At 45.5% G+C, this 27,840-nt stretch overlaps 1 protein-coding gene across 2 annotated transcripts; it reads left to right on the forward strand.

Annotated features, from left to right (window-relative positions):
- Positions 1 to 7,779: 7,779 nt before the first annotated feature.
- On the forward strand, positions 7,780 to 25,059 carry RGN (regucalcin). 2 transcript variants are annotated; one of them, XM_035003726.1, is made up of 7 exons: positions 7,780 to 7,927; positions 9,987 to 10,166; positions 12,130 to 12,312; positions 20,246 to 20,461; positions 22,573 to 22,704; positions 23,073 to 23,227; positions 24,465 to 25,059. In XM_035003726.1, the coding sequence occupies exons 2-7, from the start codon at positions 10,004 to 10,006 to the stop codon at positions 24,513 to 24,515; spliced, it is 900 nt and encodes a 299-aa protein (XP_034859617.1). In that variant the 5' UTR covers positions 7,780 to 7,927; positions 9,987 to 10,003; the 3' UTR covers positions 24,516 to 25,059. The 2 variants fall into 2 exon arrangements, with proteins under 2 accessions (XP_034859617.1, XP_034859627.1); XM_035003736.1 differs by lacking the exon at positions 7,780 to 7,927 and adding an exon at positions 8,202 to 8,222.
- The last annotated feature ends 2,781 nt before the right edge of the window (positions 25,060 to 27,840 follow it).

Consider the following 27,840-nt stretch of genomic DNA (forward strand, 5'->3'; position numbering starts at 1 on the left):
TTTTAAAGATTTTATTTATTTATTTGAAAGAGAGAGCACGATTGGGGGACAGGAGGGGCAGAGGGAGAGGGAGAAGCAGATTTCCTGCTGAGCAGGGAGCACAATGCAGGACTCGATCCCAGGACCCTGGGATTGTGACATGAGCCAAAGGCAGATGCTTAACCGACTGAGCCACCCAGGCGCCCAAGCATACCTTGTTTTACTGCATTTTTTTTTTTACAAACTGAAGGCTTGTGGCAACCCCGCATTGTATGTTTTTCCAACAGCGTTATGCTCGCTTCATGTCTCTGAGCCACATTTTGGTCATTCTCGTAATATTCCAAAGTTTTTCATTATTATTATATTCATTATAGTGATCTGTGCTCAGTGACGCCGACTCACTGAAAGCTGAGATGATAATTAGCATGTGTTAGCAATAAAGCATTTTTTTTTTAGATTTTTATTTATTTATTTGAGAGAGATAGAGCATGAGAGGGGGGAGGGTCAGAGGGAGAAGCAGACCCCCTGCTGAGCAGGGAGCCCGATGCGGGACTCGATCCCGGGACTCCAGGATCATGACCTGAGCCGAAGGTAGTCGCTCAACCAACTGAGCCACCCAGGCGCCCAGCAATAAAGCATTTTTAAATCAAGGCATGTACATTCGTTCAGAGACAAGGCTATTGCACACTTCATAGACTACACTATAGAGTAAGCATCACTTTTACATGCACTGGGAAACCAAAACGTTCATTTGACTCACTTTGTTGCAGTGGTCTGGAACCGAACCCGAACTATCTCCGAGGTATGGTGGTATTGCCATTTCCCTTGATGGCAACAAGATCTGTCCCCTCTGAGATCCACAGGGTATTTCCTAGCGAGTTAATAACGGGTTGCCCCCTGCATTTAGAAAGTGCATTTCCAATCCTAGGCTCTAGCCTATTACGAGCTGATATGACTAATTACTGCAAGGGACTCACACCTCCAGCTTTATCACCAACAGGTCCAAGCTGCTGTTTTCAAAACACCCACCTGAGGGGCGCCTGGGTGGCTCAGTCGTTGAACTTCTGCCTTTGGCTCAGGTCAGGATCCCAGGGTCCTGGGATCGAGCCCCACGTCAGGCTCCCTGCTGGGCGGGAAGCCTGCTTCTCCCTCTCCCACTCCCCCTGCTTGTGTTCCCTCTCTCGCTGTGTCTTTCTGTCAAATAAATAAATAAATAAATAAATTTACAAAAATCTTTAAAAAAAAAAAAAAAAAAACCTGAGCAGCCTCTGCATGACTCAAACCAGAAGGTCTGGTTTTCTCTCAAAACTGTCCTTGAGCCTCCATGGAAAAGAGCTTATCAGGCACTGCTCGCAACTGACACAGCAATAAAACTCCAAGGCCCTGACACTTAAGTTTATGTTCCCCAACCTAAAAGATACACATCACTTTATCCTGACTACCGGATGGCCATTCCACTGGGACACTAAACGGGATTCTTAGGAACCTTTCAGAAGCCACCAGCTACAGAAGGGGACAGCTTCTGCCCCAAGGTTAATTTTCTGATTCTTCAGCACCCTTTTCCTTCCCTTGACTCTACCTCTCATTATGCTATTACGGTATTTGACACTCCCCAGTCACCGACTAAAAGGCTTCTCAGTAGGCTTTCCCTGATCTTCACCCTGTGACTTTTGACCCTCCGTGATAGGTTTTCCTCAGACCAGAGCTCCTGCTCTAAATTTAACTGCTGTCAAAAATTCCATCATTCTTGGGCGCCTGGGTGGCTCAGTTGGTTGAGCGACTGCCTTCGGCTCAGGTCATGATCCTGGAGTCCCTGGATCGAGTCCCGCATCGGGCTCCCCGCTCGGCGGGGAATCTGCTTCTCCCTGTGACCTTCCCCCCTCTCATGTGCTCTCACTCTCTCAAATAAATGAATAAATAAAATCTTTTAAAAAAATTAAAATTTAAAAAAAATTTCATCATTCTTCCTTTAAATGTACCTCTAAAGAAGGTTCATTTCCTTTTAGAGGCCCCTTCGGGTTCCGAAGCTTCGCTCATGGCATCCATCCCAAGCTCTGGTCACCTAACAAGTGACCTGATATTGACAGAATGCTTCTGCCAAGGTCATTATCAGCAAAAGCTAGCCCATCAGGAATGGGGACCAACATGGGGGCTTTGCCTTGGCTACAGTACTTTGTTCTCGTCAGAGACACGGGTCTCAGGAACTGCTTAGCCCCACTCCCGTTATCTGAGGAGACATTTCAAGGGACATATAATTAGCTCATGCCAAATGACACGTACACTCCCAAGAGGGTCTGTGCCCCACTACAATTCCATTGCCTGTGCGGACACCAGACTTACATCCACCCGCTACACGTACACTTGTCCAGTATATTTGGGATGATTCTTAGAAACTTTCAGACTTTAGAGACTACCACCCCACCTGTGGACCGTGTTTTCCTGTAAAGAAGAGGCAGATACGGGTGAATGTGGGTAACTCCGGGAGGGAGAGCTGACTCTTAGGCATGCTCTGTGAGCCGGACTTCGCACCATAGTGAAAAGGTGGTCCAAACCCTGACTCTGACCTTATCGGATGCCAGAAGTGACACAGTTTCTACTCCAGGAGACCCGCCTCCCCAGAACCAGTTTACCTTCATTAGCCAGAGTTGCCATGAGCAGACTCATGACCTTCGATTTCCTTTTGGCTAGCCAAGGGGGACTTCCTGCTTCAGCAAACACTTCTTGCTGCACTTATATAAATACTACGGGTCAAAAAGACCAATTTATTTTTTTAAGCTTTTATTTATTTAAGTCATCTCTACACCCAACGTGGGGCTCAAATTCACCACCCCAAGGTCAAGAGTTGCACGGTCCTCTGGCTGAGATGGCCAGGCTCCCCCAAGTCGAACAATTTTTCTGATCAGGCTAAAAGAAAAAGCCATCTGGTTCTCTACAAGAGACCAGCTGGGCTTTGGGACATGTGTCCATGGCCTGAGTCTTGTCTGTCTCCAGGGTCTATTACAAGGATTAATCGTCATCTTGTTTCTGGTAACCGCCTGCGGGGCCTTTGGCTGATGCGTCCTGTCCAGGGTCTTAAATGCCACTGTGCAACCCCTGTCACATCAGGGGATTTAACAACTCATCCTGCAACTAGACGAACCATGAGAGACGATGGACTCTGAAAAACAAACAGGGTTCTGGAGGGGAGGGGGGTGGGAGGATGGGTTAGCCTGGTGGTGGGTATTGAGGAGGGCACATTCTGCATGGAGCACTGGGTGTTGTGCACAAACAATGAATCATGGAACACTTCATCTAAAACTAATGATGTAATGTAGGGGATTAACATAAGAATAAAAAAAATAAATAAATAAACAACTCATCCTGCAACCAAAGGAGCAGGAGGGACTAGCCCTAACCCTATTACAGACGGCTTTCTCCGAGCCACCTCCAGATCAGCAAAATCTTGGCAGTGGTGATGATCAGAATATATAGATTCATGTCCTGGGGCCCAACTTCATCTGATCTTGGACAAAAGACGGGAGAGAGAAAGAAATGCAGCCCCCGACATCCGCGAGCTGGCCCGGAACTCACAGCAAGACCTTGGAGTTCTCCTGTTGAACATGAACAATTTCACAGATCACCAACATCAGACAAAAGCACTCTGTGTCCATGATGCAGCAAGACAAAAATGAAACAAGTCCCCCAAATGACTAAACATCACCCTCTCCTAGCTCATATGAATGAGTGCTGCTTCTTTATCCATCACTCCATTCTCTTCACCTTCTAGAAAAGAATGAAGATATCCAGTCATAGAACTATCCCACTTCCTGACAGCCTCCAATCCTTGGACTCACCCCAAAATTGCCTAATACGAAGTCAAGTCCTATAATAGGTTCTTTCTAACACCTTCTAACCAAGACATCCCACGATTCCCCCCATGGTGGGAGTTCTCCCTTCTTGGGAGGAACCACTGAACTCAGATTTGTTGGACTGGAGGTGATCTTTGCACGAAGGGGTTTATATCATAATAAAAGATCCAAGACTTAGCCTGAGAGTTCATGATGTAGCAGGAGAGACAGACAAACCGACACTTCTCAGTCAATGTGGTGAATATCGTAATAAAACATAAAGACAGGACGCTGTAAGGGCAACAGGTCAGAGCGAGGGGGATCAGTGAAGGCTTCCTGGTGGACGGGACACTGGGCTGAATCTTAGGTAGGAGTGAGCCCAGTGCAGAGGTAGGGGTTGGATTAGTGGGAGGAGTCAAGTGTTCTAGGCAGAAGGAGTAGCAAATTCATTTTTTTTTAAGATTTTATTTATTTATCTGAGACAGAGAGAATGAGAGAGACAGAGAGCACATGAGAGGGGGGAGGGTCAGAGGGAGAAGCAGGCTCCCTGCCGAGCAGGGAGCCCGATGTGGGACCCGATCCAGGGACTCCAGGATCATGACCTGAGCCGAAGGCAGTCACTTAACCAACTGAGCCACCCAGGCGCCCCAGGAGTAGCAAATTCAGATGCAAGAAACAGAAAGAGGACATGCCTAGACCATCACTGAGGTCAAGAAGGAACTACTAGCAAGTTTGAGGGGCTTTATATGCTCTTGGGTACGATTAAATTATATTTTATCAAGATTCAATAAGCACATACTGCGACCACAGTTAACAAATAGACATCATTTGCCTCCAGATGGCTACAAAGGATACGGCATCACTTTTTTTTTTTTAAAGATTTTATTTATTTATTTGACAGAGAGATAGAGAGCACAAGTAGGCAGAGAAGCAGGCAGAAGGAGAGGGAGAAGCAGGCTCCCCGCGGAGCAGGGCACCCGATGTGGGACTCAATCCCAGGACCCTGGGATCATGACCTGAGCCGAAGGCAGACACCCAACCGACTGAGCCACCCAGGCGCCCTACAGCATCACTTTTGTGGTATTGCCAAAAAGGCATGACCTGAATTAACCATGAGTTAATAAACCCAAATAATCCCAAATTAAGGAGCATTCTACATTTTGAACTCCAAAAATGTCAATGTCACGAAACAAAGGCTGAGGAGCTGTTCCAGATTAAAAGGAGAATAAGCACTGCTAAACACAAAGCTTCACCCTGGATTGGATTTGGGGATGGAATACCTTTGTTCCTTTTGTTATAAGGGACATCCATGGGACAATCAATGAAATTCAGCTAGATAATATTGTATCAGTGTTAATCAGCCGATCTTGATAATTGCGCTATGGTTATAGAAGAGAATGTCCTTTTTTTTTTTTTCAGGACATGCATACCAAAGTCTTTAGAGGCAACAGAGCATCACGTCCGCACCTTACTCTCAAGCCATTCAAGAAAAATAAACATATCAGGGCGCCTGGCTAGCTCAGCCGGTAGAGCGTGTGACTCTTTTTTTTTTTTTAAAGATTTTATTTATTTATTCATGAGAGACAGAGAAAGAGAGGCAGAGGGAGAAGCAGGCTCCCAAGAAGCAGGGAGCCCGATGTGGGACTTGATCCCAGGACCCTGGGATCATGACCTGAGCCGAAGGCAGACGCTTAACCATCTGAGCCACCCAGGCGCCCGAGCGTGTGACTCGATCTCGGGGTTGAGTTCGAGCCCCTCGTGGGGTATAGAGATTACTTTAAATAAATAAATAAATATCAAGAAAAATATATATTTACTTTTATATGTAAATGAGAAAGACAAAGCAACAGTAGACTGTTAACATTGGAAGAATCTACATAAAGGGTAATCAGGAATCCTTTATAGGATTTTTGCAACTCTTCTGTAACACTGACATTTTTTGAAAATAAAGCTACCTCCTCCCTATCAGACACACACACACACACACACACACACAAAAGAGCATGTAGTTGAACAGCCTCTATGTGTCAGCACCGTGGCGGGTCCTGCAGAGCTGGGGGTGAATGAGATGCATCCCTGCCCTACGGGACTCACCATCTAGTGGATCATTCTGGCAGCAGATCAAAAGGGGTAAGACAAGTCCTCCAGGAAGCTGACAACAATCTGGGCAAGAAATGGGGACTTCTCACACAGTCTGTTGGTTGGACCATGGTCGCATTCCCAGGTTTGTGGAGAATAAAGTGATTGTTTGGGACAGTTTGGGGGAAAGGTCTGGGCTAGGATACAGTTTGGGGCATCGTCAGCATTAAGGAGGAAGAAGCCACATGTTGAGAAGAGGGCCCAACAGAACCCCAGAGAAGCCTCTGGAGATCACAGTCCCGCTCTTTGCCCCACCCAAGAAAGTGTCCTTCAAATTCTTATTTTTCTTTTATTTTATTTTATTTATTTGGGGGGGGTAGGGGCAGAGGAAGAGGGAGAAGCGGACTTCACGCTGAGCGGGGAGCCCGACGCGGGGCTCGATCTCACAACCCTGAGATCATGACCTGAGCTGAAACCAAGAGTCAAAGCTCAGCCGACTGCACCCCCAGGTGCCCCCACGTTCTTATTTCTCTACTGAAGGTTTGGCCTATTTGCCAGATTTTTCCCAGCTTGACCTGTGACTTTGGGAGTATCCTCACTTTGTAGATTCCTGTCTTCCCATCTGTAAATGGGGACATGGGAGGGCAGTTGTCTTAAACATCTCCCAGGGTGAGGGCAAAATGATTGAGACCGTAAGTGCCCATTACTCTAAGTTACTAAGCTGAAACTTTGAGCTCAGATCACTCCAAACCTCGTGTCTTTGGAGCTTGATCTCTGGCCCTTCCTCCTTGGTGAATTCAAGAGAACTGGAATGCCACAGTGATTGTGATTTGAGTGTAGGTTTTAGGATAGCGCAGATGGCCAGGAATGCGTGCTAGATTGGGAAAGATCAATAATGAGATAGCACCGGGCCCTGGCTGGCTCAGTCCGTAGAGCGAGCGACTCTTGATCTCAGGGTCATGAGGTTGAGCCCCACGTTGGGCGTGGAGCCTATGTTAAAAAAATATAAAAAGGGGCGCCTGGGTGGCTCAGTCGTTAAGCATCTGCCTTCGGCTCAGGTCATGATCCCAGGGTCCTGGGATCGAGCCCCACATCGGGCTCCCCGCTCAGCGGGAAGCCTGCTTCTCCCTTTCCCACTGCCCCGGCCCCCCGGCCTTGTGTTCCCTCTCTTGCTGTCTCTCTCTCTCTCTGTCAAAATAAATAAATAAAATATTTTTTAAAAAATTAAAAGTGATAATGGGGTAGCACTGACCTGGGATTCAACACATACAATAAAATGCACAAATCTCAAGTGTCCCACCAGATGCCTTTGCACAGTACATACTTCTGTGCAACCAAGCCTCCATCCAGATAGTCTCCATCACCCCAGAAAATTCCCTGGACCCCTTCACGGTTACCCCCGGCTCCCATCCCCCAGCGGCAACCCCCATTCTGTTTACCTCTCTCCCTTCATTTTTTTTTTTTTTAATGTCTTAAACTTGTAGGTTATTTGGAGAAAATATGGATGGCGAGGTAGGCTCTTAAAGGAGAATGTGAAGCTGAGCGCTGCTTATGATCCTTTATTCCATTTGATTTTTTCAAATCCAATCAATTAAAGCCTTTCCTCTTCCCCCACCAAAAAAACGTTTTCCAAGAGCTGGCCTCCAGCCAGCAGTCTTTCTCCCACTAGGAAAAGGGTGGATTTGTTTAACCGCTTTGTTCTTTCCTTTTTAACCTGCCTGTGTTTAACCGGACCCTCGACCCCAACCTCTGGTAGGCATTTTAACAATTGCTCTTGTTTAAGTAAGACAGAAACTTTAGCTCCCCGTCCAAACTCCGAGGCTCAGGTTCACCAGGCTCCAAGCCTCTCCCCCGCCCCCCCGTGCCGGCTGGCTTTGTAGGATTTTTCCAGGAGCCACGGAGGAGGGGGCCAGCGTCGGGGGTAACAGTCCCCAGCCCGCACCTCCAGGCCGCTGCCACCCACCTGCCGAGCGGCCGCGTCCCCCGCCCAGCCCTACCGCGCTCGGGCCGGACCTTTGCGCCGCCTGGAAGGCACCCGCCGGGTGAGTGCCGGGCTCAGGCCCGCCTCTCCGCCCGCTCCCCGGGGAGGAAAGGTCTGGCCACAGCCGATCGAAAGTCGCTGGGGCCCGCTGGAAGGAGACCGCCCCCCGGCCCCCCGCCCCTGCCCCCCCGGGGACCCGGGCCCACCCCCCACCCCCCACCCCCGCGCGCGCGCCCCACTCGGCCGGGCCGGGGACGGGGACGAGGCGGGCTCGCCCTTCAGCTTCCGCGGGCCTCGCGGTCGCCCGAGGCTGCAGCGGCGCCACCGGAGCGTGCCGAGGCCCCTCCGCCGCACAGGTACCGCACGGGCAGCTGCCCCGGCCACCGAGCAACGAAGCCCGGGCAGGGAGGGACAGCGGCGGGCCCCCGGCTTGCACGCAGGAGGAGCGCCGGGTTAAAAGTCGCTATTGCAAAAGTCCCGCGTCTGATCCTGGGCCTTATCTCAGATCGATAACATGAAGGCCTTTGGAGCCTGCGCCAAATTTTAACAGCCAGCGAGGATTCCAAATGCTAGGACGCTGGCATCAGGATTTAAGATTTGAGCTGTGTTTCTTTAAAAAAAAAAAAAAAAAGTAATGTATCGAAGGGAATATAAAACCAAAGGTTATTTTTCTTTTCCCCCCTGTCATGAATTCGCCCATCCGTGGGTGAGCCCACTCACTCCCAAGCAGAAAGGGGAGAGGGGGGCGCCTGGGTGGCTCAGTTGGTTAAGCCACTGCCTTCGGCTCAGGTCATGATCCTGGAGTCTCGGGATCGAGTCCCGCATCGGGCTCCCTGCTCAGCAGGGAGTCTGCTTCTCCCTCCGACCCTCCCCCCTCTCATGTGCTCTCTCTTTCTCATTCTCTCTCTCAAATAAATAAATAAAATCTTAAAAAAAAAAAAAAGAAAGAAAGAAAGAAAGGGGAGAGGGATGAGGATGCAGACAATTTGGGTCAGCATCTGGGCCGAGTTTGGGAAAGAGAGGAGGCTCTGGAAAGTTGCCTCCTTTTCCTCTCCCACGGGGTTTCTTGGGTAATGTTTTCTTTTTTTCTTCTCTGATAATTTTTCTTTGTCTTTTCCCTGTTCGCCGGTCACACTCTGGCCTCAACTCCCAGCAGAGAATGTTCCCGCCTGTGGAGTTCAAGACTCCTTGCCAAACTGGCACGGTGCCCTCTCCGAGCGGCAAGAAATAGCCAAGGGGCTGTCAGTTCCTCCAGTGGCGCCCAGACTGTGTCCTCTTCTCCTGGCCTTCCCTTGTGCCAAGTTGAAAATGGGTGTCAGGTCCCATTTAGTGTATTATCACTGATGACCATAGTTCTCAAAACGCACTTTGGAAAAACGCAGAGTAGGAAGGTTCTGGCCTTTGCGCGGTGGGTTGGAGAAGGGAACCAGCACCATCAGGGGATGGGGGAGGGCAGTGGGAGCTGGTGACCTGCAGGCAGGGAGGGGCCACCAATGAGGGAGCTGCCCGCCCCCCCCCCCCACCTTCAGGGGCTAGGGCACAGACATAAAGGGTGGCCTTCCCTCCCCTGAGCAGCCAGCTCTCCGAGGGTCACCGACAGACACCAAGGTATGGATGTTGGGGTGTTGTGGTTTTTTCTTCTCTTTTTTAAAGATAGCTTGAAATCACACCCTGGTAAGTCAATTGAAGGTGTCTCACGTTATGGACTATCAGCTCTTTCTTTTTTTTTTTTTTTTTTTTAAGATTTTATTTATTTATTTGAGAGAGAGAGAATGAAAGACAGAGAACATGAGAGGGAGGAGGGTCAGAGGGAGAAGCAGACTCCCCGCTGAGCAGGGAGCCCGATGCGGGACTCGATCCCGGGACTCCCGGATCATGACCTGAGCCGAAGGCAGTCGCTTAACCAACTGAGCCACCCAGGTGCCCCATCAGCTCTTTCTTCATTTCCTGTATGTCTCTTCCTGCCACATTGCCTATTCTGTTCTGATTGAGAGAACATGTTTTTCCAGTTCTGAGAACAACTCAGTCTGTATTGGAATCTTACCAGGGCCTTAAGCCAGGTGTTTTGCTGAATTTGCTCCATGTGATTACATTTCTCTGTCATCTCTGCTACCTTCCAGAGAGCTCCCCATTGACAATGTCTTCCATTAAGATCGAGTGTGTTTTGAGGGAGAACTGCCGGTGTGGGGAGTCTCCAGTGTGGGAGGAGGCGTCCAACTCGCTGCTCTTTGTAGATATTCCTGCAAAAAAGGTTTGCCGATGGGATTCTCTCAGCAAGCACGTGCAGCAAGTGACTGTGGGTAAGGATGAAGGCCCCGCTCTGTCCAGATGGGGGTGGGGGGTGGGGGAAGTTGTCACCTGATGTGTCATTCCCCAGGGAGCTTCTTGTTGAAGGCTACTGGATGAGCTTTCATGCTCTCTCTAGCCACACTCTGTGTCCTCCCACTTGGACCCCGGAGTAAATTCTGGATGGTCAATACTTTCCTCTTCGGCTGCGGGTGAGGGGCAACAGTCCGCATTTGGTGTTGCTGACGAGGCACTGTAGGGTCTTTTCCTTAACATCTTCAGATCACAGCTTTAAAAGTTGGAGACCCCATTTGTGGCACGGCAAAGTCCGTCTGCCTTGGGTCGGGCCAAGCCCTTAATTGGCAAAAGAAAGAGAAAAGAAAAGAGCAGGTATATCCCTTCTTTGAATGTAAGAAGAAGACTTACAAAGCATCAACCAGGACTATCTGTTCACTGTACAAAATAAGATTCATGACAAATTCCAAGGGCATTTGAACGTGATTCTGTTGTTCCCAGAGGAGGGGTTTCTCATTCTATGGCCCAAGCGTAGGAGCTTGATTAGAGATAAGGAAGCTTCTTGTTTTGTGTTAATGGGAAGAGATACCAGGAATTCCTGTGACCTTGGGACAGTCTCATCCCAGAACTGGCGACCTCAAACCTTTTTTTTTTTAATGGGAGGGAACAGCTCTTTAATCCACCCAGGGATTATGAGTGTGACTAGAGGCAAAGTGACTGTGACCAGGGGTCAGAGCCGGGGTGGGGGGGGACCCCACTGCTTTCCCTAGTCTCTCTTTCCCAGCATGTACACATTAGGGGGATATTCCTACCCCTAATCTGCAACCACCCCCAAACCATGGAAAGGGCTTATGGTATCAGGTAACTTAGGAAGTCACACAAGTGAGTTGACAGAAGTCTCCGGGCACAATGAGAATGTGACCCTCCCAACACTGTCCTGCACATTCCCTGGACCCTTCAATGACTGGAATCAACTTCTTAACAGGGCTTTGAGTTAAGAGCTGCTCCCAGAGTACCAGCGCCTTGCACTTACTGAATAGGTGCTTAGAAAATGTTTTCAAGGGGTGCCTGGGTGGCTTAGTCGGTTAAGTGACCGACTCTTGGTTTCAGCTAATGTCATGATCTCAGGGCCCCGGGAATCGAGCCCCGAGTTGGGCTCCGTGCTCAGCAGTGAGTCTGCTCATCCCTCTCCCTCTGCTCCTCGTCCCCCACACTCTCTCTCTCTCAAATAAATAAATAAAATCTTAAAAAAAAAGAAAATGTTTTCAAAATAAATTCCTCTTTTTGAAAGATTTTATTTATTTATTTGCCGGAGAGAGAGAGAGTACAAGCACTAGCCAGGGGAGGGGGGGCGCAGAGGGAGAGGGCGAAGCAGGTTCCCCGCTGAGCAAGGAGCCCAATGTGGGACTCGATCCCAGGACCCTGGGATCATGAACTGAGACACCCAGGCGTCCCACAACTTTCAATTAAATACATGAAATAGGGCCCCTTAAAAAAGACAAGTCCTGGATCAGAGGGAGGGAGAGATAGTTGCCGGAACTAAACACGGTTTGTGTCTCTGAATTTCCTGGAGATCAGGTGAATCAAGCATCGCTTGCTCCGTGACAGCTACTCCGGGGTCCCCCTGTTCTCCCCCACCCGTTAGGAACCCCCAGCCCTTTAAACTTGATGTGGCGCCTGCCCCAGTGTAGGGTAGCTGCAGCGATGTGACTTCTCTGCTTCTCCCACTAGACTAGAAGCTTCCAGGGTTTCATTCACCTTTCTATCTCTGCTGCCCAAGGATACTGCTCAACGAATATACTTGGTTCTATAGCCTTCACCATTCAACAGAAGGGAGAGGGCACTTGCATTGTCAGAAGAGCTGGAATCCTCTTCGAGATGCCAGGTGGCGGGATGCCCGCAGGGTGCCGCTCGGCCACTGGCCCACTTAACTCCCTCTGACAGCTGCTTTTGCTTCTGCAGATGCCCCCGTCAGCTCTGTGGCCCTTCGCCAGGGAGGAGGCTATGTCGCCACCGTTGGAACAAAGTTCTGTGCTTTGAACTGGGAAGATCAGTCAGCAGTAGCCCTGGCCACAGTAGATAAAGACAAGAAAAACAATCGGTTCAATGATGGGAAGGTGGATCCCGCTGGGAGATACTTTGCTGGTGCGGTTTATCTCTAGCCCCTATTGACCGAGGTTGGGAGAAAAGCAGGACTTAGGATAAGTCTCCCAGTTGTTATGGTAAAATGTTACTCATAATGCGTCTTGGGTTCTTCTTTTATTATTACTTGAGTTGCTTTTCACTTAAAAAAAAAAAAAAATGCCTGGGTGCCTGGGTGGCTCAGTCGTTGGGCATCTGCCTTCGGCTCAGGTCGTGATCCCAGGGTCCTGGGATCGAGTCCCACGCCGGGCTCCCTGCTCGGCGGGAAGCCTGCTTCTCCCTCTCCCACTCCCCCTGCTTGTGTTCCCTCTCCCGCTATCTCTGTCTCTGTCAAATAAATAAATAAAATCTTTAAAAAAAAAAAAATCCCAGGGGGCTCCTGGCGGGCTTAGTGGGTAGAGCATGTGACTCTTGATCTTGGGGTCGTGAGTTCAGAGTCCCACGCTGGGGGTAGAGCTTACTTAACACAAATGTAAAAATAAATAAATACATAAAATAAAGTCTATTAAAAATTAACTGTTAAAATAATAAATTAAAAATAATTTTAAAAGTTTTTAAATCCCATGAGAAAAGCTTCAGAAATATTCCTTTCAGTTTCTGTCTCTGGCAGAGACTAAAATGTGTGTGGTACTTTTGTAGTTTAAGTGAGCTCTATTTTTCTATTATTTTGTGGTTTTTTATTTTAAAGACTTTTTTAAATTTTCTTTTTTTAAAGATTTTATTATTTATTCGACACACACAGAGAGAGAGAGAGAGAGCACAAGCAGGGGGAGCGGCAGGCAGAGGGAGAAGCAGGCTCCCCGCAGAGCAGGGAGCCTGATGCAGGACTCGATCCCAGGACCCCAGGCTCGTGACCCGAGCCCAAGGCAAATGCTTAACCATCTGAGCCACCCAGGAGCCCCTAAATGAGGTTTACAATAGAGGTTTTGTGGTAGTTGGTGATGTTTAAATTGGAAATAATTTCGAATTTACAGGGGGAAAAAAGTAAAAATAGTACGAACAACACCCGTCTATCCTTTACCTAGATTCACCTATTGTCAACATTTTGTCCCATTTGCTCGCTCTCTCTATATATAAACATACTTTTCTCCAGAATCATTTGGAAGTAAGTTGCATATATCACGTGCCTTAACCCTGAAAAATACTTCCAAATACTTGGGAATTTCCCAAGAAAAATGACATACTCTTTTTTTTTTTTTTTAATATTTATTTGACAGAGAGAGAGACAGCGAGAGAAGGAACACAAGCAGGGGGAGTGGGAGAGAGAGAAGCAGGCCTCCCACGGAGCAGGGAGCCCGATGTGGGGCTCGATCCCAGGACCCTGGGATCATGACCTGAGCCGAAGGCAGACGCTTAACGACTGAGCCACCCAGGCGCCCCGAAAAATGACATATTCTTGCATGACCATAGTATAGTTATCAACTTAAAGAAGTTTAACATTGGTACAGTTTTAGCTGATGTACTATCTATACTCCAGTTTTGTCCATGAACCAAATAATGTCCTTTACGGCATTTTTCCCCTCCAGCACAGGATCCAGTCTAGGATTATGTATTGCAGTTAGTTGACATGTCTCTTTAAACCTCTTTCATCTGGGACAGAACATAGCCTTTCTTGTTTTTTATGACACTGCCGTGTTTGAAGAATACAGTCCCACACAACTCCCCCCGTTTTTAATAGAACATTCCTCATGTTCCTCTTGTTTTTGTGTTTGTCAAATGTTTTCTTGTGATTAGACTGATGCCGTACATTTGTCGCTAGAATACTGCAGAGGTGACGCTCTGTCTTTGTCCAAGTATCCCACCTGGATACCATGTCCCTCACGGGTGATGTTAGTTTTGATCACCTGGTTAAGGTCTTCTCAGATTTCTCTACTGCATGGTTACTATTTTTTCAAAGATTTTATTTATCTATTTTAGAGAGAGAGAGAGCAGAGGGGCAGAGGGGCAGGGAGAGGGACAAGCAGACTCCGCCCTGAGCATGAGCCCGTCGCAAGGCTCGATCTCACAACCCTGAGATCATGACCTGAGCCGAAAGCAAGAGTCGGAGGCTTAACCGACTGAGCCACCCAGGTGCCCCCATAGTTACTATTTATTTGTGGGGTTTATTAGTTATCTATTGCTGTGTAAGAAATTACCCTGAAATTTAGTGGCTTAACATAACAAACATTTTTTTATCTCATATAGTTTCTGAAGGTTAAGAGTCTGGATGTGGCTTAGCCAGATGGTTCTAGTTCGAGGCTATATCATGAAGTTGCAGTCAAGCTGTTGGCGGAGGCGACAGCCTCAGAAAGGAGTCTTTCAAGGGCCCTGGAGGATTCGTGTTCAAGCTCAATCACATGGGGTCGGCAGGAGGCTTCAGTTCCTTACCACATGGGCCTCTCCATAGGGCTGCTAGGGACATGGCTTCCCCAGGGCCAGAGATGTGAGGGAGGGGGAGGTGGGAGAGGGAGAGAGAGAATGAGGACACCCAAGACAGAGGCTACAGTCCTACTATAACCAATCTTGGAAGTGACATAACATCATTTCTGCCATGTACTATTGGTCACACAATGATAGAAGGGACTGTATACAAAGGGTGTGAATACTGGGAGGCAAGGGTCATTCGCGGCCATCTTGGAGGCTGGCTACAACACGGGGAGAGATGCCTTAAGACCAACCAAATATCCTGGCCCTCTTCAAAATATCTCCCTTGGGTTTTACATTTGCTGATGATTCTTGCTTGAGCCAGTGTTGACTGTGATGGTTGGAGAATGGCTTACGTCCAGCCTTCCGTGAATGTTAACTCTAGTTTCCAGTTCAATAGTGCATTTCACGTATGTTCTCATTTACTTCCCCTCACAACAAGTTAGCCCGAGTTGATTCCAAATCCCTGCTGTGTCCACCTCCCCACCCGTCCCCTTCATGTTTGCAAACCTTGCTGCCATGGCCCCGTCTGCTTTCAGCATGGAAGGTACGTGAGGTCTTGAGCAACCGGCTATGGCTTGTTTCCCGTCTTCCCAGGCTTTACACAACCATAGATCTAGTCCAGGACAGGTGGAAAGATTTAAGATGAGAATCCGTTGGAAGCCCTTCTGCCACTAATTTCTGCAGCGTAAAGAAATGGGACTGGATACCCTACCTGCTGTTGAAATTGAGTTTCTCTCTCCTTACAGCTATAGTTTACAGTTCTGTGGCACTTTGTGAGATAAAATAAAGGTGTCCTCGGAAGCCTGAGTCCTTAGCCTGGAGTCCCCAGTTCTTAACCTGTGCCCTGAGGAGACCCCTTAAAATTGTAGGCATCATTGTGGGTGTACAAAGTGGTCATGCGCATCTGCCGGAAGCACCTGAGAACCTTTTTCTAGAGAGTTCATAGCTTTCAGCAGGTGCTAGGAGGTGTCCCTGGACCAGAAAAGGGTAGGGTCATTGGATAGTCGGGATGGAGTCTCGAGGTGGTGGGTAGAATCCTGAAGGTGTCACCACATCCAAGGTCTGACCTGTCTGTGTCCACTACTAGATAGTGACGTATGAGCCAGGGCTCCAGCATGTTCTTTCCCACTGAGGTAGAACCCTTTCCAATCAGTGGGGAATTCACATTCATGTTCCAGGCATCTCTTTCTGTGAGGCAGACAGTGGGGAGGAGTATTAGTGAAACAAACCCAACAGCCCCATAGCCGGAAACTGCTGCATGAACATCCTTCTCCCCTGGGAGGGAGGATTTACCCTGTCTTGCTTGCTATTCAGGCTTCCTAACTTTTGTCCATTTTCCTTTGACTCACTTTTATTTCAAATGGAACTTGGTATACTAGATGAACTTCCCAATTTCTTCATTACAGTCAAATTCCGCTCTGTCCCCCAAGATCATACTCAAGTCTAAGTGTATATCCTATGTGCACTTGAGAAGAACTTGTACTCTGCTCCTGTTGAGTGGAGTGTTCAGTAAATGTCACTTAGATTGGTTGATGCTGTCCAGTTTATTTCTTTGCTGATTTTTCTATCTGCTCGCATCTATTACTGAGAGAGGGATGCTGACATCTCCAACTGTAATTGTGGATTTGTCTATTTCTCTTTTCAGTTCTGACTTTTGCTTTGTGTATTTTGAAGCTCTGTTGTTAAGCACATACAAGTCAGGATTGCTATGTCTCCTTAGTGAATTGACCATTTTCGAATACGTAGGACCCCTATGTATCCCTAATATTTTTCTTTGCTCTAGGTATATTTTGTCTGATGTTAACATAGCCCCGCCAGCTAATATTTTAATCAATATTTGCATGGTGTAGCTTTTCCCATCCTTTCACTTTTACATGATCTATATCATTATATCTGAAGCGAGTTTCTTATAGCCAGCAAATAGTTGGATTTTTTAAAAGTTCATCTTTTTTTTTTTTAAAGATTTTATTTATTTATTTGAGACAGAGAGAATGAGAGAGAGAAAGCACACGAGAGGGGGGAGGGTCAGAGGGAGAAGCAGGCTCCCTGCCGAGCAGGGAGCCGGATGCGGGACTCCATCCAGGGACTCCAGGATCATGACCTGAGCCGAAGGCAGTCGCTTAACCAACTGAGCCACCCAGGCGCCCTAAAAAGTTCATCTTAACAATATCTTAATTGATGTGTTTAGATTATTTCCATTTAGTGTAATTATTGATATGCTTTGACTTAGATCTACCATTTTGTTATTTGTTTTCTCCTTTCCCTCTGTATTTTTTGTTCCTCTGTTTCGCCTTTTCTGCCTCCTTTTAGGTTGCGTGAACCTTCTTTTAGAATTCGATTGTGATTTATCTATGGTGATCTTTCATTGTAACTCTCTGTGTAGCTTTTTAAGGACTTCTGAAGGGATTGCAAAATATACAGTTAACTTTTTATAGTCTATCTAGAACCAAGATTTTACCACTTCAATTGATCATCGCTTCTTTATGCGATAGTTGGCTTTATATACATGCATATAAATCCCGTCAGAAAATGTAATTTTTGCTTTTAACCATCAGAAATATTTTAAAGAACTGGGGCGCCTGGCTGGCTCAGTTGGTGGGCATGCGACTCTTAATCTCGGGGTTGTGAGTTAAAGCCCCATGTTGGGTATAGAGATTACTTAAAAATAAAAAAATCTCAAAAAAAGAAAAACAAAATAAAATGTTTAACAAAAAAATATTTTCAAGAACTAAAGAGGAGAACAGCCTATTATATTTACTATTTCTGTTGCTCTTCCTTCATTCTGATGTTCCAAGCTGCCTTCTGGTATTATTTCCCTTCCCTTAAGCAATTCTGTTAGAGCAGATCCGCTGGCTATGAATTCTCCCAGTTTTACTTCATATGAGAAGATCTTTATTTCACCTTCGTTCTTGAAAGATATTTTCACTGAATATAGAATTTTAGGCTGACACTTTTTTTCTTTCAGCAAATGAAAAATGTGTGCCTTCCGGGGCACCTGGGTGTCTCACTCAGTCGGTTAAGCGTCCGACTCTTGATCTCAGCTCAGGTCTTGATCTCAGGGTCATGAGTTCAAGCCCCCATGTTGGGCTCCACGCTGGGCAAGGAACCTACTTTAGAAAAAGAAAAAGAAAAAAAAAAAAGCGTCACTTCCTTCTGATCTTCATGGCTCCTCATGAAAAATCAACAGTCATTGAAATCATTATTCTTCTATATGTCATATGCCATTTTTCTTTCTTTCTTACGGATTTTTATTTGACTTTGGTTTTCAGAATTTTGATTATGATGTGTCTGGGTATAGATTTCTTTGGGATTATCTCCTGTTTTGGGCTTGCTCAGCTTGAATCTATAGTTTTCTGCAATGTTGTTCACATTGGTTAATTTCTTTTCTTATTTTTATTTTTTAAAGATTTTTTTATTTATTTAACAGAGAGAGACACAGCGAGAGAGGGAACACAAGCAGGGGGAGTGGGAGAGTGAGAAGCAGGCTTCCCGCCGAGCAGGGAGCCCGATGCGGGCCTCGATCCCAGGACCCCGGGATCATGACCTGAGCCGAAGGCAGACGCTTAATGACTGAGCCACTCAGGCGCCCCGGTTAATTTCTTTTTTTAATTTTTTTTTTTAAGATTTTAATTTTTTTTAAGTAATCTCTAGGCCCAACGTGGGGCTCAAACTCACAACCCCAAGATCAAGAATCACACGCTCTACCGACTGAGCCAGCCAAGCGCCCCTGGATAATTTCTATTGACCTGTCATTCGCTACAGTAACTCCTTCGTCCTCTCTATCTTGCTAGCAAACCCATCCGGGCAGTTTCTTTATTTCAGTTATTTTCTTTTTCAGTTCTGAAATTTTTATTTGGCTGTTCGTTGTGTCTTCTACTTCTTTGCATTGCCAAGTCATATTGGATGGTATCCTAGACCTTTTGACTATTATTTTGAGACCCTGGGTCTTGTTTAAATCCTATGGAGAATGTTGATATATTTGTCCTCATAAGCAACCTATACCTGTGTTTAGGTTCAGAATGTTTTAACAGAAAAGCTCTAGCCTGCTCTCTGTGAGGTGCCATTAGGATCTGGCCCACATGTGGGCCACTCAGTGGCCAGTCTGAGACTTAAGAGTTCTAACCACAACTGCATTCTCAATCTTCGGTGTGCTAATTAGAGCCAGATTCTTGCACATACAAGTAGAAGATGAGCCCAGAAGATCATAAACAACTTTATGGAATTGCATTCCCGAACAACATCCCTCTTGATTATCTCCAGGTACTTTCCATTTTCCTGGAGCTGTCCTTGTCATTGCTCCAACCAGAAACCACCCATCTCTAGGACGGTGCTGTCTCCGGGGCCAAGCAGCAGGAGGATAGAGAGAGAAGAGAGAGAGAGAGAGAGAAACCACAAAAGCAGCAGTGTTTGGCTCTGCCCTTTTGGAGCTGTGGCTTCACCCAGTTGGAGAGGAATGTCCCCTTCCCCTGAGTCTTGATTTCTGCAGTTTCCCGTTGCCGGCCACTCTGCTGTTACTACCCTTGCTGCAGAGGATAGCCTGCAGACTGGAGAAAGGAGTGAAAAAGAACCAGGGCCTTTCTTCCACTCTCCGAGCCTCAGGAGTTTCCTATTCTGCTCCTTGAGCCAGATTGAGAGGGTTTCTCTTGGCTCTCTGTCTTCACCACAGTGCTCACTTCCAAGCTGCAGGCTGCGTTGAGTTCAGGCTGGGACATACTGGAGAATAAAATGGAGAACTTGCCACCAATTAGGCAGCACTGCAAATTCCGCTGTTCTTCCCGGGGCTGCCTGATACTTACTTTTCAGAGTTTCTCAAATAGCTCCACTTTGTCCAGACTGTGTAATCGTGCTCAGTGGGAGAAAGTGAGGTTGGTGGAGATGTATTCCTTCTTATCCGGAACCAGCCCTGTCAGTGTAATTTTTATTTGCATCATAAGCAAGGTAGTCATTTCTTTTTAATGTAGGACCCAGATTGGGATTGTAGAATAGTTTCTTTGACTTTTAATTTTTTTTAAAGATTTATTTATTATTTAAAAAAAAAAAAAACGGGGCGCCTGGGCGGCTCAGTCGTTAAACGTCTGCCTTCCGCTCAGGTCATGATCCCAGGGTCCTGGGATCGAGCCCCGCATCGGGCGCCCTGCTCCACAGGAAGCCTGCTTCTCCCTCTCCCATTCCCCCTGCTTGTGTTCCCTCTCTCGCTGTGTCTCTCTCTGTCAAATAAATAAAATCTTAAAAAAAAAAATTTAAAGATTTATTTATTTTGACAGAGAGGGTGGGAGCACAAGCAGGGGGAGGGGCAGAGGCTGGGGGAGAAGCAGGCTTCCCACGGAGCAGGGAGCCCGATGCAGGACTCGATCCCAGGGCCCTGGGATCATGACCTGAGCCCAAGGCAGACGCTCAACTGACTGAGCCACCCAGTTGTCCCTAGTTTCCTTGATTTAATGATGGGAAAGGAACCCTGGTCATAAAAGATGGTGTAGGGCACAGGGCAAGGTGCTGTGGAGCTAAACTCAGTGCTTTTGGGGTCTTGTAGGCACCATGGCCGAGGAGACAGCCCCCGCGGTTCTGGAGCGGCACCAGGGGTCCCTGTACTCCCTCTTTCCTGACCACCACGTGGAAAAGTATTTTGACCAGGTGGACATCTCCAATGGTTTGGATTGGTCCCTGGACCATAAAATCTTCTATTACATTGACAGCCTGTCCTACTCCGTGGATGCCTTTGACTATGACCTGCAGACAGGAAAGATCAGTACGTACTTTTTCATGATCCTTCTTAATACTGCTGGGATTTTTTTTCATATGTGTGTAACTAGGAAGCTGCCCCTTCTTCGACTCATATGAAAAGGCCCTTACTTGTCAAATAAAGAACTGGCTGATGTGATTATTCCAACAGAGTCATAATTACCCAGACTCGACTATGCTGCCAGTCAAACCGTGGCCCTCAACACACCTAACTGTGGCCACCATTGGCATAATATGAATAGATCCTTCATCCCCCTTCTTGCTACCGTCACTAGAAAGAGGCTCACCATGCAATGGATCCTGTTCTACCAGAGGTGCCTATAGGCAAATAATATACAGCAGAATAAGCTAAAGGAACGGAATGGAAAGTTAAGGTTTGGGATTGAAATTTCTCATTTGTACTCGAGTTAACCAGAGGCAAATACTCAGAGACGAATTAATAATCTTCCAAAATGGAAGAGTTTAAAAAGTAGCTGCAGAGTGTTCAATTCCATCAGTGGGTTCGACATGAGCTATAGTTGGAAACTGGGAGGGAAGGAGTTCTTGAGAATTTAGAAGGGAACACTTGAAACTGTTTTGTGAAAGGTGCCAAACCACAAGAGCAAAAGCAATAATAAAAATGACCTGGAAAAAAAAAATCACAGGACTCTCATGTAGATTTAACGAGAGGCAAGTTATTTCAGTACAGATGTTTTGCTTTGAAATACAGAGTGCTCTTTTTTATGACTGTTTTTACCCATTTTTACTGACACATGGTTTTAACTTTTTTTTTCCATTATACCTCGATGCAATTACTATAATGACCTGGATTTTCTAGTGTAAAGTTCCTCTGGAATTTGATGGGGTTTTTTTTTTTTTTGTATACTGTTATTCCCTCTTTGGGGTCAGCCAGTTGGCTCCAGAATACCCCTCCTTTCAGAAATAAGGTCTTTAATATTGAGTTTTGATAAGATGATTTTGGAGCATTCAGTCCGGCAGAAACAGAAGGCACACATCTTACTAGTTTTTGCGTATGAACAGTTCACATGGTACCATTAAGTTGCCTTCTAGATCTTGGAGTTAATCAAAGTCAGCATTTTTATAAGGAAAAACAGCAAAGGTCTAACTGCAAACCGAAATGTATCTGAGGTGGGTGTGCAGAGCTTCAGTTCAGGTCAACCTCAAAAAGAACTATTGGTATTTTATTAAGAATTCTACTTCCTTTTAGGGGCACCTGGGTGGCTCAGTTGGTTAAGCATTTGCCTTTGGCTCAGGTCATGAACCCCGGGTCCTGGGATCGAGTCCCACATCGGGCTCCCTGCTCAGTGGGAAGCCTGCTTCTCCCTCTCCCCCTGCCCCTGCTTGTGTGCTCTCTCTTTCTCTCTCTCTCTGTCAAATAAATAAATAAAATCTTAAGAAAAAGAATTCTACTTCCTTTTTCCTGTCTTCCCCTGAAAGCTTAGACAGATATGTCTGTACCCAAACTAAAGAGAGAGTAATCACCCGCAAATCATGTGGTAAAAATCCTTTGTTGAGGAGTGCCCACTCATGTTTCTGGACATTTTTGCTTTGTTTTTTTTTTTATTTAAAGATTTTATCTGGGCGCCTGGGTGGCTCAGTTGGTTAAGCGACTGCCTTCGGCTCAGGTCATGATCCTGGAGTCCCGGGATCGAGTCCCGCATCGGGCTCCCTGCTCGGCAGGGAGTCTGCTTCTCCCTCTGACCCTCCTCCCTCTCATGCTCTCTGTATCTCATTCTCTCTGTCTCAAATAAATAAATAAAATCTTTAAAAAAAAAAAGATTTTATCTATTTATCTGAGAAGGAGAGCACAAGCAAGGGGAGAGGCAGAGGCAGAGGAAGAAGCAGGCTCCCCGCTGAGCCCCGATGCAGGGCTCAATCCCAGGACCCTGGGATCATGACCTGAGCTGAAGGCAGACGCTTAACCGACTGAGCCACCCAGGTGCCCCTGGACATTTTTGTTTTAGAGTTAGGAATTCTTCTGAACCATCCCACGTGCCAGACCCTGGATAAGCAAAAGTGATCAGGATTTACAGTCAGCTTGAGAGCTCCTTGTCTGATGCTCAGTATTGAGTGGCCTGTTGTTTTATCGTGTGTGTGTGTTTGTGTTTTTAACCCTAGCCAACCGCAGAAGTATTTACAAGCTGGAGAAAGAAGAACAAATTCCAGACGGAATGTGTATCGATGCTGAGGGGAAGCTCTGGGTGGCCTGTTACAATGGAGGAAGAGTGATTTGTTTAGATCCGGAGACAGGTAAGCCTGCAGCAAAATTTTTTTTAAAATCCCTGCCATGTCTAGAAAAAAACGAGACACTAGCGACTAGAGAAACTTCATTACTAATAAAGTTCTATAGAGATATATTCAGAGGTCTCAATAGGATGATTTTGGAAATAAAGGCCCGAGATAGGGCCCCAAATTTATAGTCAGAACTTCTTTTCCTGTGGAGGTAACTCTTTTTGCCCAAAACAAATTGTCAGGGAAGGTAGGTTAAATACCTGGCTGAAGTCTGACCTCCACAATCCTTTTTGAATATCCCTAACTCTCGGCAAGGGGTCCCGAACGGTTGTGCAGGTTGGAAATTTGCTAGAGCTGGACTTTCAATAAAATATTTGGTGATCTAGGGAAAAGACTCCAAACTGTGAAGTTGCCTGTTGTTAAAACAACTTCATGCTGCTTCGGAGGGAAGGACTACTCTGAAATGTATGTGACCTGTGCCCGGGACGGGATGGACCCCGAGGTTCTTCTGCAGCAGCCTGAAGCTGGTGGAATTTTCAAGGTGATCTGGCTCTTTCTTTTATGTTGAGGGTGAGGTGGGAGATCCTTGGCTAAGTAACTGAATGATTACTGCTTTTTTTTTTTTTTTTTTTTGTTTGAGAGAGACTGCGTGCACGAGAGAGAGAGAGAGAGAGAGAGCATGAGCAGGGGGGAGGGGTAGAGAGAGAAGGAGGACTCCCCACTGAGCAGGGACCCTGACGTGGGGCTCGATCCCAGGACCCCGGGATCATGACCTGAGCCAAAGGCAGACGCCCAACTGACTGAGCCACCCAGGCGCCCCGATAAGTGCTTTTTCATACTTCCAAAACATAATTCTATTTAGCATTTTTTTTTTAGAGAGAGAGAGAGCAGGTATGTGTGTGTGCATGTGCCCACACAAGTTGGGGCAGGGAGGGCAGAGGGAGAGGGGGAGAGAGAAAATCTTAAACAGGCTCCACGCCCAGCATGGAGCCGGACCTGGGGCTTGATCTCAAGACCCTGAGATCATGACCTGAGCCGAAGGCAGACGCTTAACCGACTGAGCCACCCAGGCGTCCCTCATTTTTAAGTTCATCATCCTATACTTTTAAAAACATTTTATTTAGATTTCCTAGGCTGTAAGTCCAAGATAACGTGTGTAGCCTACTTTATACAGTACTTCAAAATAGTTTTGTGCTTCAGTAGTAGTGTTTGCTGAAATTCTGTAAATCAGTAGAATGGGCTTGGAAAACCAGTGTTTGAAACATGTTTATGAGATCAGTTGATTGTTTTCGTGTCACAGGAATATCTTTGGGTTTCTTAACTTACTTTTTGCAACAAAACAAACACTGAAGGGGCACCTGGGTGGCTCAGATGGTTAATCGTCTGCCTTGGGCTCAGGTCATGATCCCAGGGTTCTAGGATCGAGTCCAGCATCGGGCTCCTTGCTCAGGGGAGAGACTGCTTCTCCCTCTGCCTGCCGCTCTCCCTGCTTGTGCTCTCTCTCTCTCTCTCTCTGACAAATAAATAAAATCTCTTAAAAAAGAAAAGAAATAGGAAGAGGGCAGGAATAAATTCAGTTTTAAATCGAAGATGGTTCTTAGTTGGATTATTATCAATGTGAATAATTGGGTTGGACCTAACCTAATCAAGTAATTCCTTTTTATGATAGGAAATAAAACAAAGATAATTGGTGGCTAAATATATTATTATGAATCATAAAGATGCTTTTGAAGAATTACCTTTTAGCAAAATTTCTCTCTTTTCTTTTTTTTTAACAGATAACTGGCCTGGGGGTCAAAGGAATTCCTCCCTATCCCTATGCAGGATGAGTGGCAGGCTTTCTTTCCTACTGGAGGAACTTTTGAAGAAACGTAGAAAATTCTAGAGCTGAAATTTCAATCTAGTTACAAAAAACCTAAAGAAATGATATTATTAACAGGGTTAATTTTTTTTTACAATTTTTAAAAGGTAGAGCATTTTAGTAAGGGGTGACAGGTAGTTTGATAACACTAAAAAGCCTTCTGCAAGGGTAATATAGAATTATAAAGAATTGTTCAACTGTCAATCAGCCTCCTGATTCTTTGCAAATTGCTAGAAGGGGAGGGGGGACCATGTCTGTTCTGCATTCCATACTTATTATACCTAAAGCTTCAGAAAACTAATAAATAATGGCTTAGTAATGACTTATTATGATTATGTTCCTTTTTATTTTTATCATAAGCTTATAAAATATACTGCAGTGCTAACCTACCTTCATATTATTCTTCCTACATGCTATTTTTTGCAAGCTAAAATATTACTGGAGGATAAGAATTAAACACTGGCAAAATCCATGGCTCCAACTGCCACCTAATAAATGTAAATCATTATTGTGTGTCTTTTCGGTGAATTGACTTTTTTCAGTGTGTAATGTCTCTCTTTATCCCTTGAAAATCCATTGAAATCCATGGAAAATTCATCAAGTTTACATTTTTTTTAAGATTTTATTTTTTTAAGTAATCTCTATACCCAACATGGTGCTCAAACTTACAACCCCAAGGTAAAAAGTCCCATGCTCTACTGACTGAGCCAGCCAGCTGCCCCATCGAGTTTAAATTTTTTGCTTTCAACCATAAAGCATGTTTTTGGTTTTTTTTGTTTTGTTTTGTTTTGTTTTTTATGTTATGTTAGTCACCATACAATACATCATTAGTTTTTGATGTGGTGATCCTTGATCCATTGCTTTCGTATAACACCCAGTGCTCCATGCAGTATGTGCCCTCCTTGATACCCATCACCGGGCTAACCAATCCCCCCTCCCCCCTCCCCTCTAAAACCCTGTTTGTCTCTCAGAGTCCATAGTCTCTCATGGTTCATCTCTCCCTCCGATTTCCGCCCCCCTTCATTCTTCCCTTCCTTCTCCTAATGTCCTCCATGCTATTCCTTATGTTCCACAAATAAGTGAAACCATATGATAATTGACTTTATCCGCTTGACTTATTTCACTTAGCATAATCTCCTCCAGTCCCATCCATGTTGATGTAAAAGTTGGGTATTCATCCTTTCTGATGGCTGAGTCATATTCCATTGTATATATGGACCACATCATCTTTATCCATTCATCTGTTGAAGGGCATCTCGGCTCTTTCCACAGTTTGGCTATTGCGGACATTGCTGCTATGAACATTGGGGTGCATATGGCCCTTCTTTTCACTACATCTGTGTCTTTGGGGTAAATACCCAGAAGCGCAATTGCTGGGTCATAGGGTAGCTCTATTTTTAAATTTTTGAGGAACCTCCACACTGTTTTCCAAAGTGGCTGTACCAACTTGCATTCCCACCAACAGTGTAAGAGGGTTCCCCTTTCTCCACAAACTCTCCGACATTTGTTATTTCTTTCCCTGTCCATTTTTGCCATTCTAAGTGGTGTAAGGTGGTATCTCAATGTGGTTTTGATTTGGATTTCCCTGATGGCTAATGATGATGAACATTTTTTCATGTGTCTGGTAGCCATTTGCATGTCTTCTTCAGAGAAGTGTCTGTTCATCTCTTCTGCCCACTTTTTGACTTGATTGTTTTTTGGGTGTTGAGTTTGAGAAGTTCTTTATAGATCTTGGATACCAGCCCTTTATCTGTATTGTCATTTGCAAATATCTTCTCCCATTCTGTGGGTTGCCTCTTTGTTTTGTTGACTGTTTTTTATCTTGATGTGCAGAAGCTTTTTCTTGATGAAGTCCCAAAAGTTCATTTTTGCTTTTGTTTCACTAGCTTTTGGAGATGTATCTTGAAAGAAGTTGCTGTGGGTGATGTCAAAGAGGTTACTGCCCATGTTATAGCCATCCAAGCCTCACTCAAAAAAATAGAAAAATCCCGAATTCACCAACTAATGCTACACCTTAAAGAACTAGAGAAAAAGCAACAAACGATGCCTAAGCCACGCATTAGAAGAGAAATAATTAAAATTAGAGCAGAAATCAATGAATTAGAAACCAGAAACACAGTAGATCAGATCAACGAAACTAGAAGTTGGTTCTTTGAAAGAATTAATAAGATCGATAAACCACTGGCCAGACTTATCCAAAAGAAAAGAGAAAGGACCCAAATTAGTAAAATTATGAATGAAAGGGGAGAGATCACGACTAACACCAAGGAAATAGAAACAATTATTAGAAATTGTTATCAACAACTATATGCCAATAAACTGAGCAATCTGGATGAAATGGAGGCCTTCCTGGAAACCTATAAGCTGCCAAGACTGAAACAGGAAGAAATTGACAACCTGAATAGGCCAATAACCACTAGCGAGCTTGAAGCAGTGATCAAAAACCTCCCAAAAAACAAGAGTCCAGGGCCTGATGGATTCCCTGGGGAATTCTACCAAACATTCAAAGAAGAAATAATACCTATTCTACTGAAGCTGTTTCAAAAAATAGAAACAGAAGGAAAACTGCCAAACTCATTCTATGAGGCCAGCATTACCTTAATCCCCAAACCAGGCAAAGACCCCATCAAAAAGGAGAATTTCAGACCGATATCCCTGATGAATATGGATTCCAAAATCCTCAACAAAATCCTAGCTAATAGGATCCAACAATACATTCAAAGGATCATCCACCACAACCAAGTGGGACTTATCCCCCAGATGCAAGGGTGGTTCAACATTTGCAAATCAATCACTGTGATAGAACACATTAATAAGAGGAGGGAGAAGAACCATATGGCCCTCTCAATTGATGCAGAAAAAGCATTTGACAAAATACAACATCCTTTCCTGATTAAAACTCTTCAGAGTATAGGGATAGAGGGAGCATTCTTCAAGTTCATAAAATCCATCTGTGAAAAACCCACAGCGAATATCATCTTCAATGGGGAGGATGAAAGCCTTTCCCTTAAGATCAGGAACATGTCAAGGATGCCCACTCTCGCCACTATTGTTCAGCATAGTACTAGAAGTCCTAGTGACAGCAATCAGACAACAAAAAGAAATAAAATGTATTCAAATTGACAAAGAAGAAGTCAAACTCTCTCTTTTCGCAGACAACATGATACTTTATGTGGAAAACCCAAAAGACTCCACCCCCAAATTACTAGAACTCATCCAGCAATTCAGTAATGTGGCAGGATACAAAATCAATGCACAGAAATCAGTTGCTTTCTTATACACTAACAACGCAA

The sequence above is a fragment of the Mirounga leonina genome, unplaced genomic scaffold (assembly GCF_011800145.1).
Source record: "Mirounga leonina isolate KUSES-001 unplaced genomic scaffold, KU_Mleo_1.0 Mir_101609, whole genome shotgun sequence".
NCBI lineage: Eukaryota > Metazoa > Chordata > Mammalia > Carnivora > Phocidae > Mirounga > Mirounga leonina.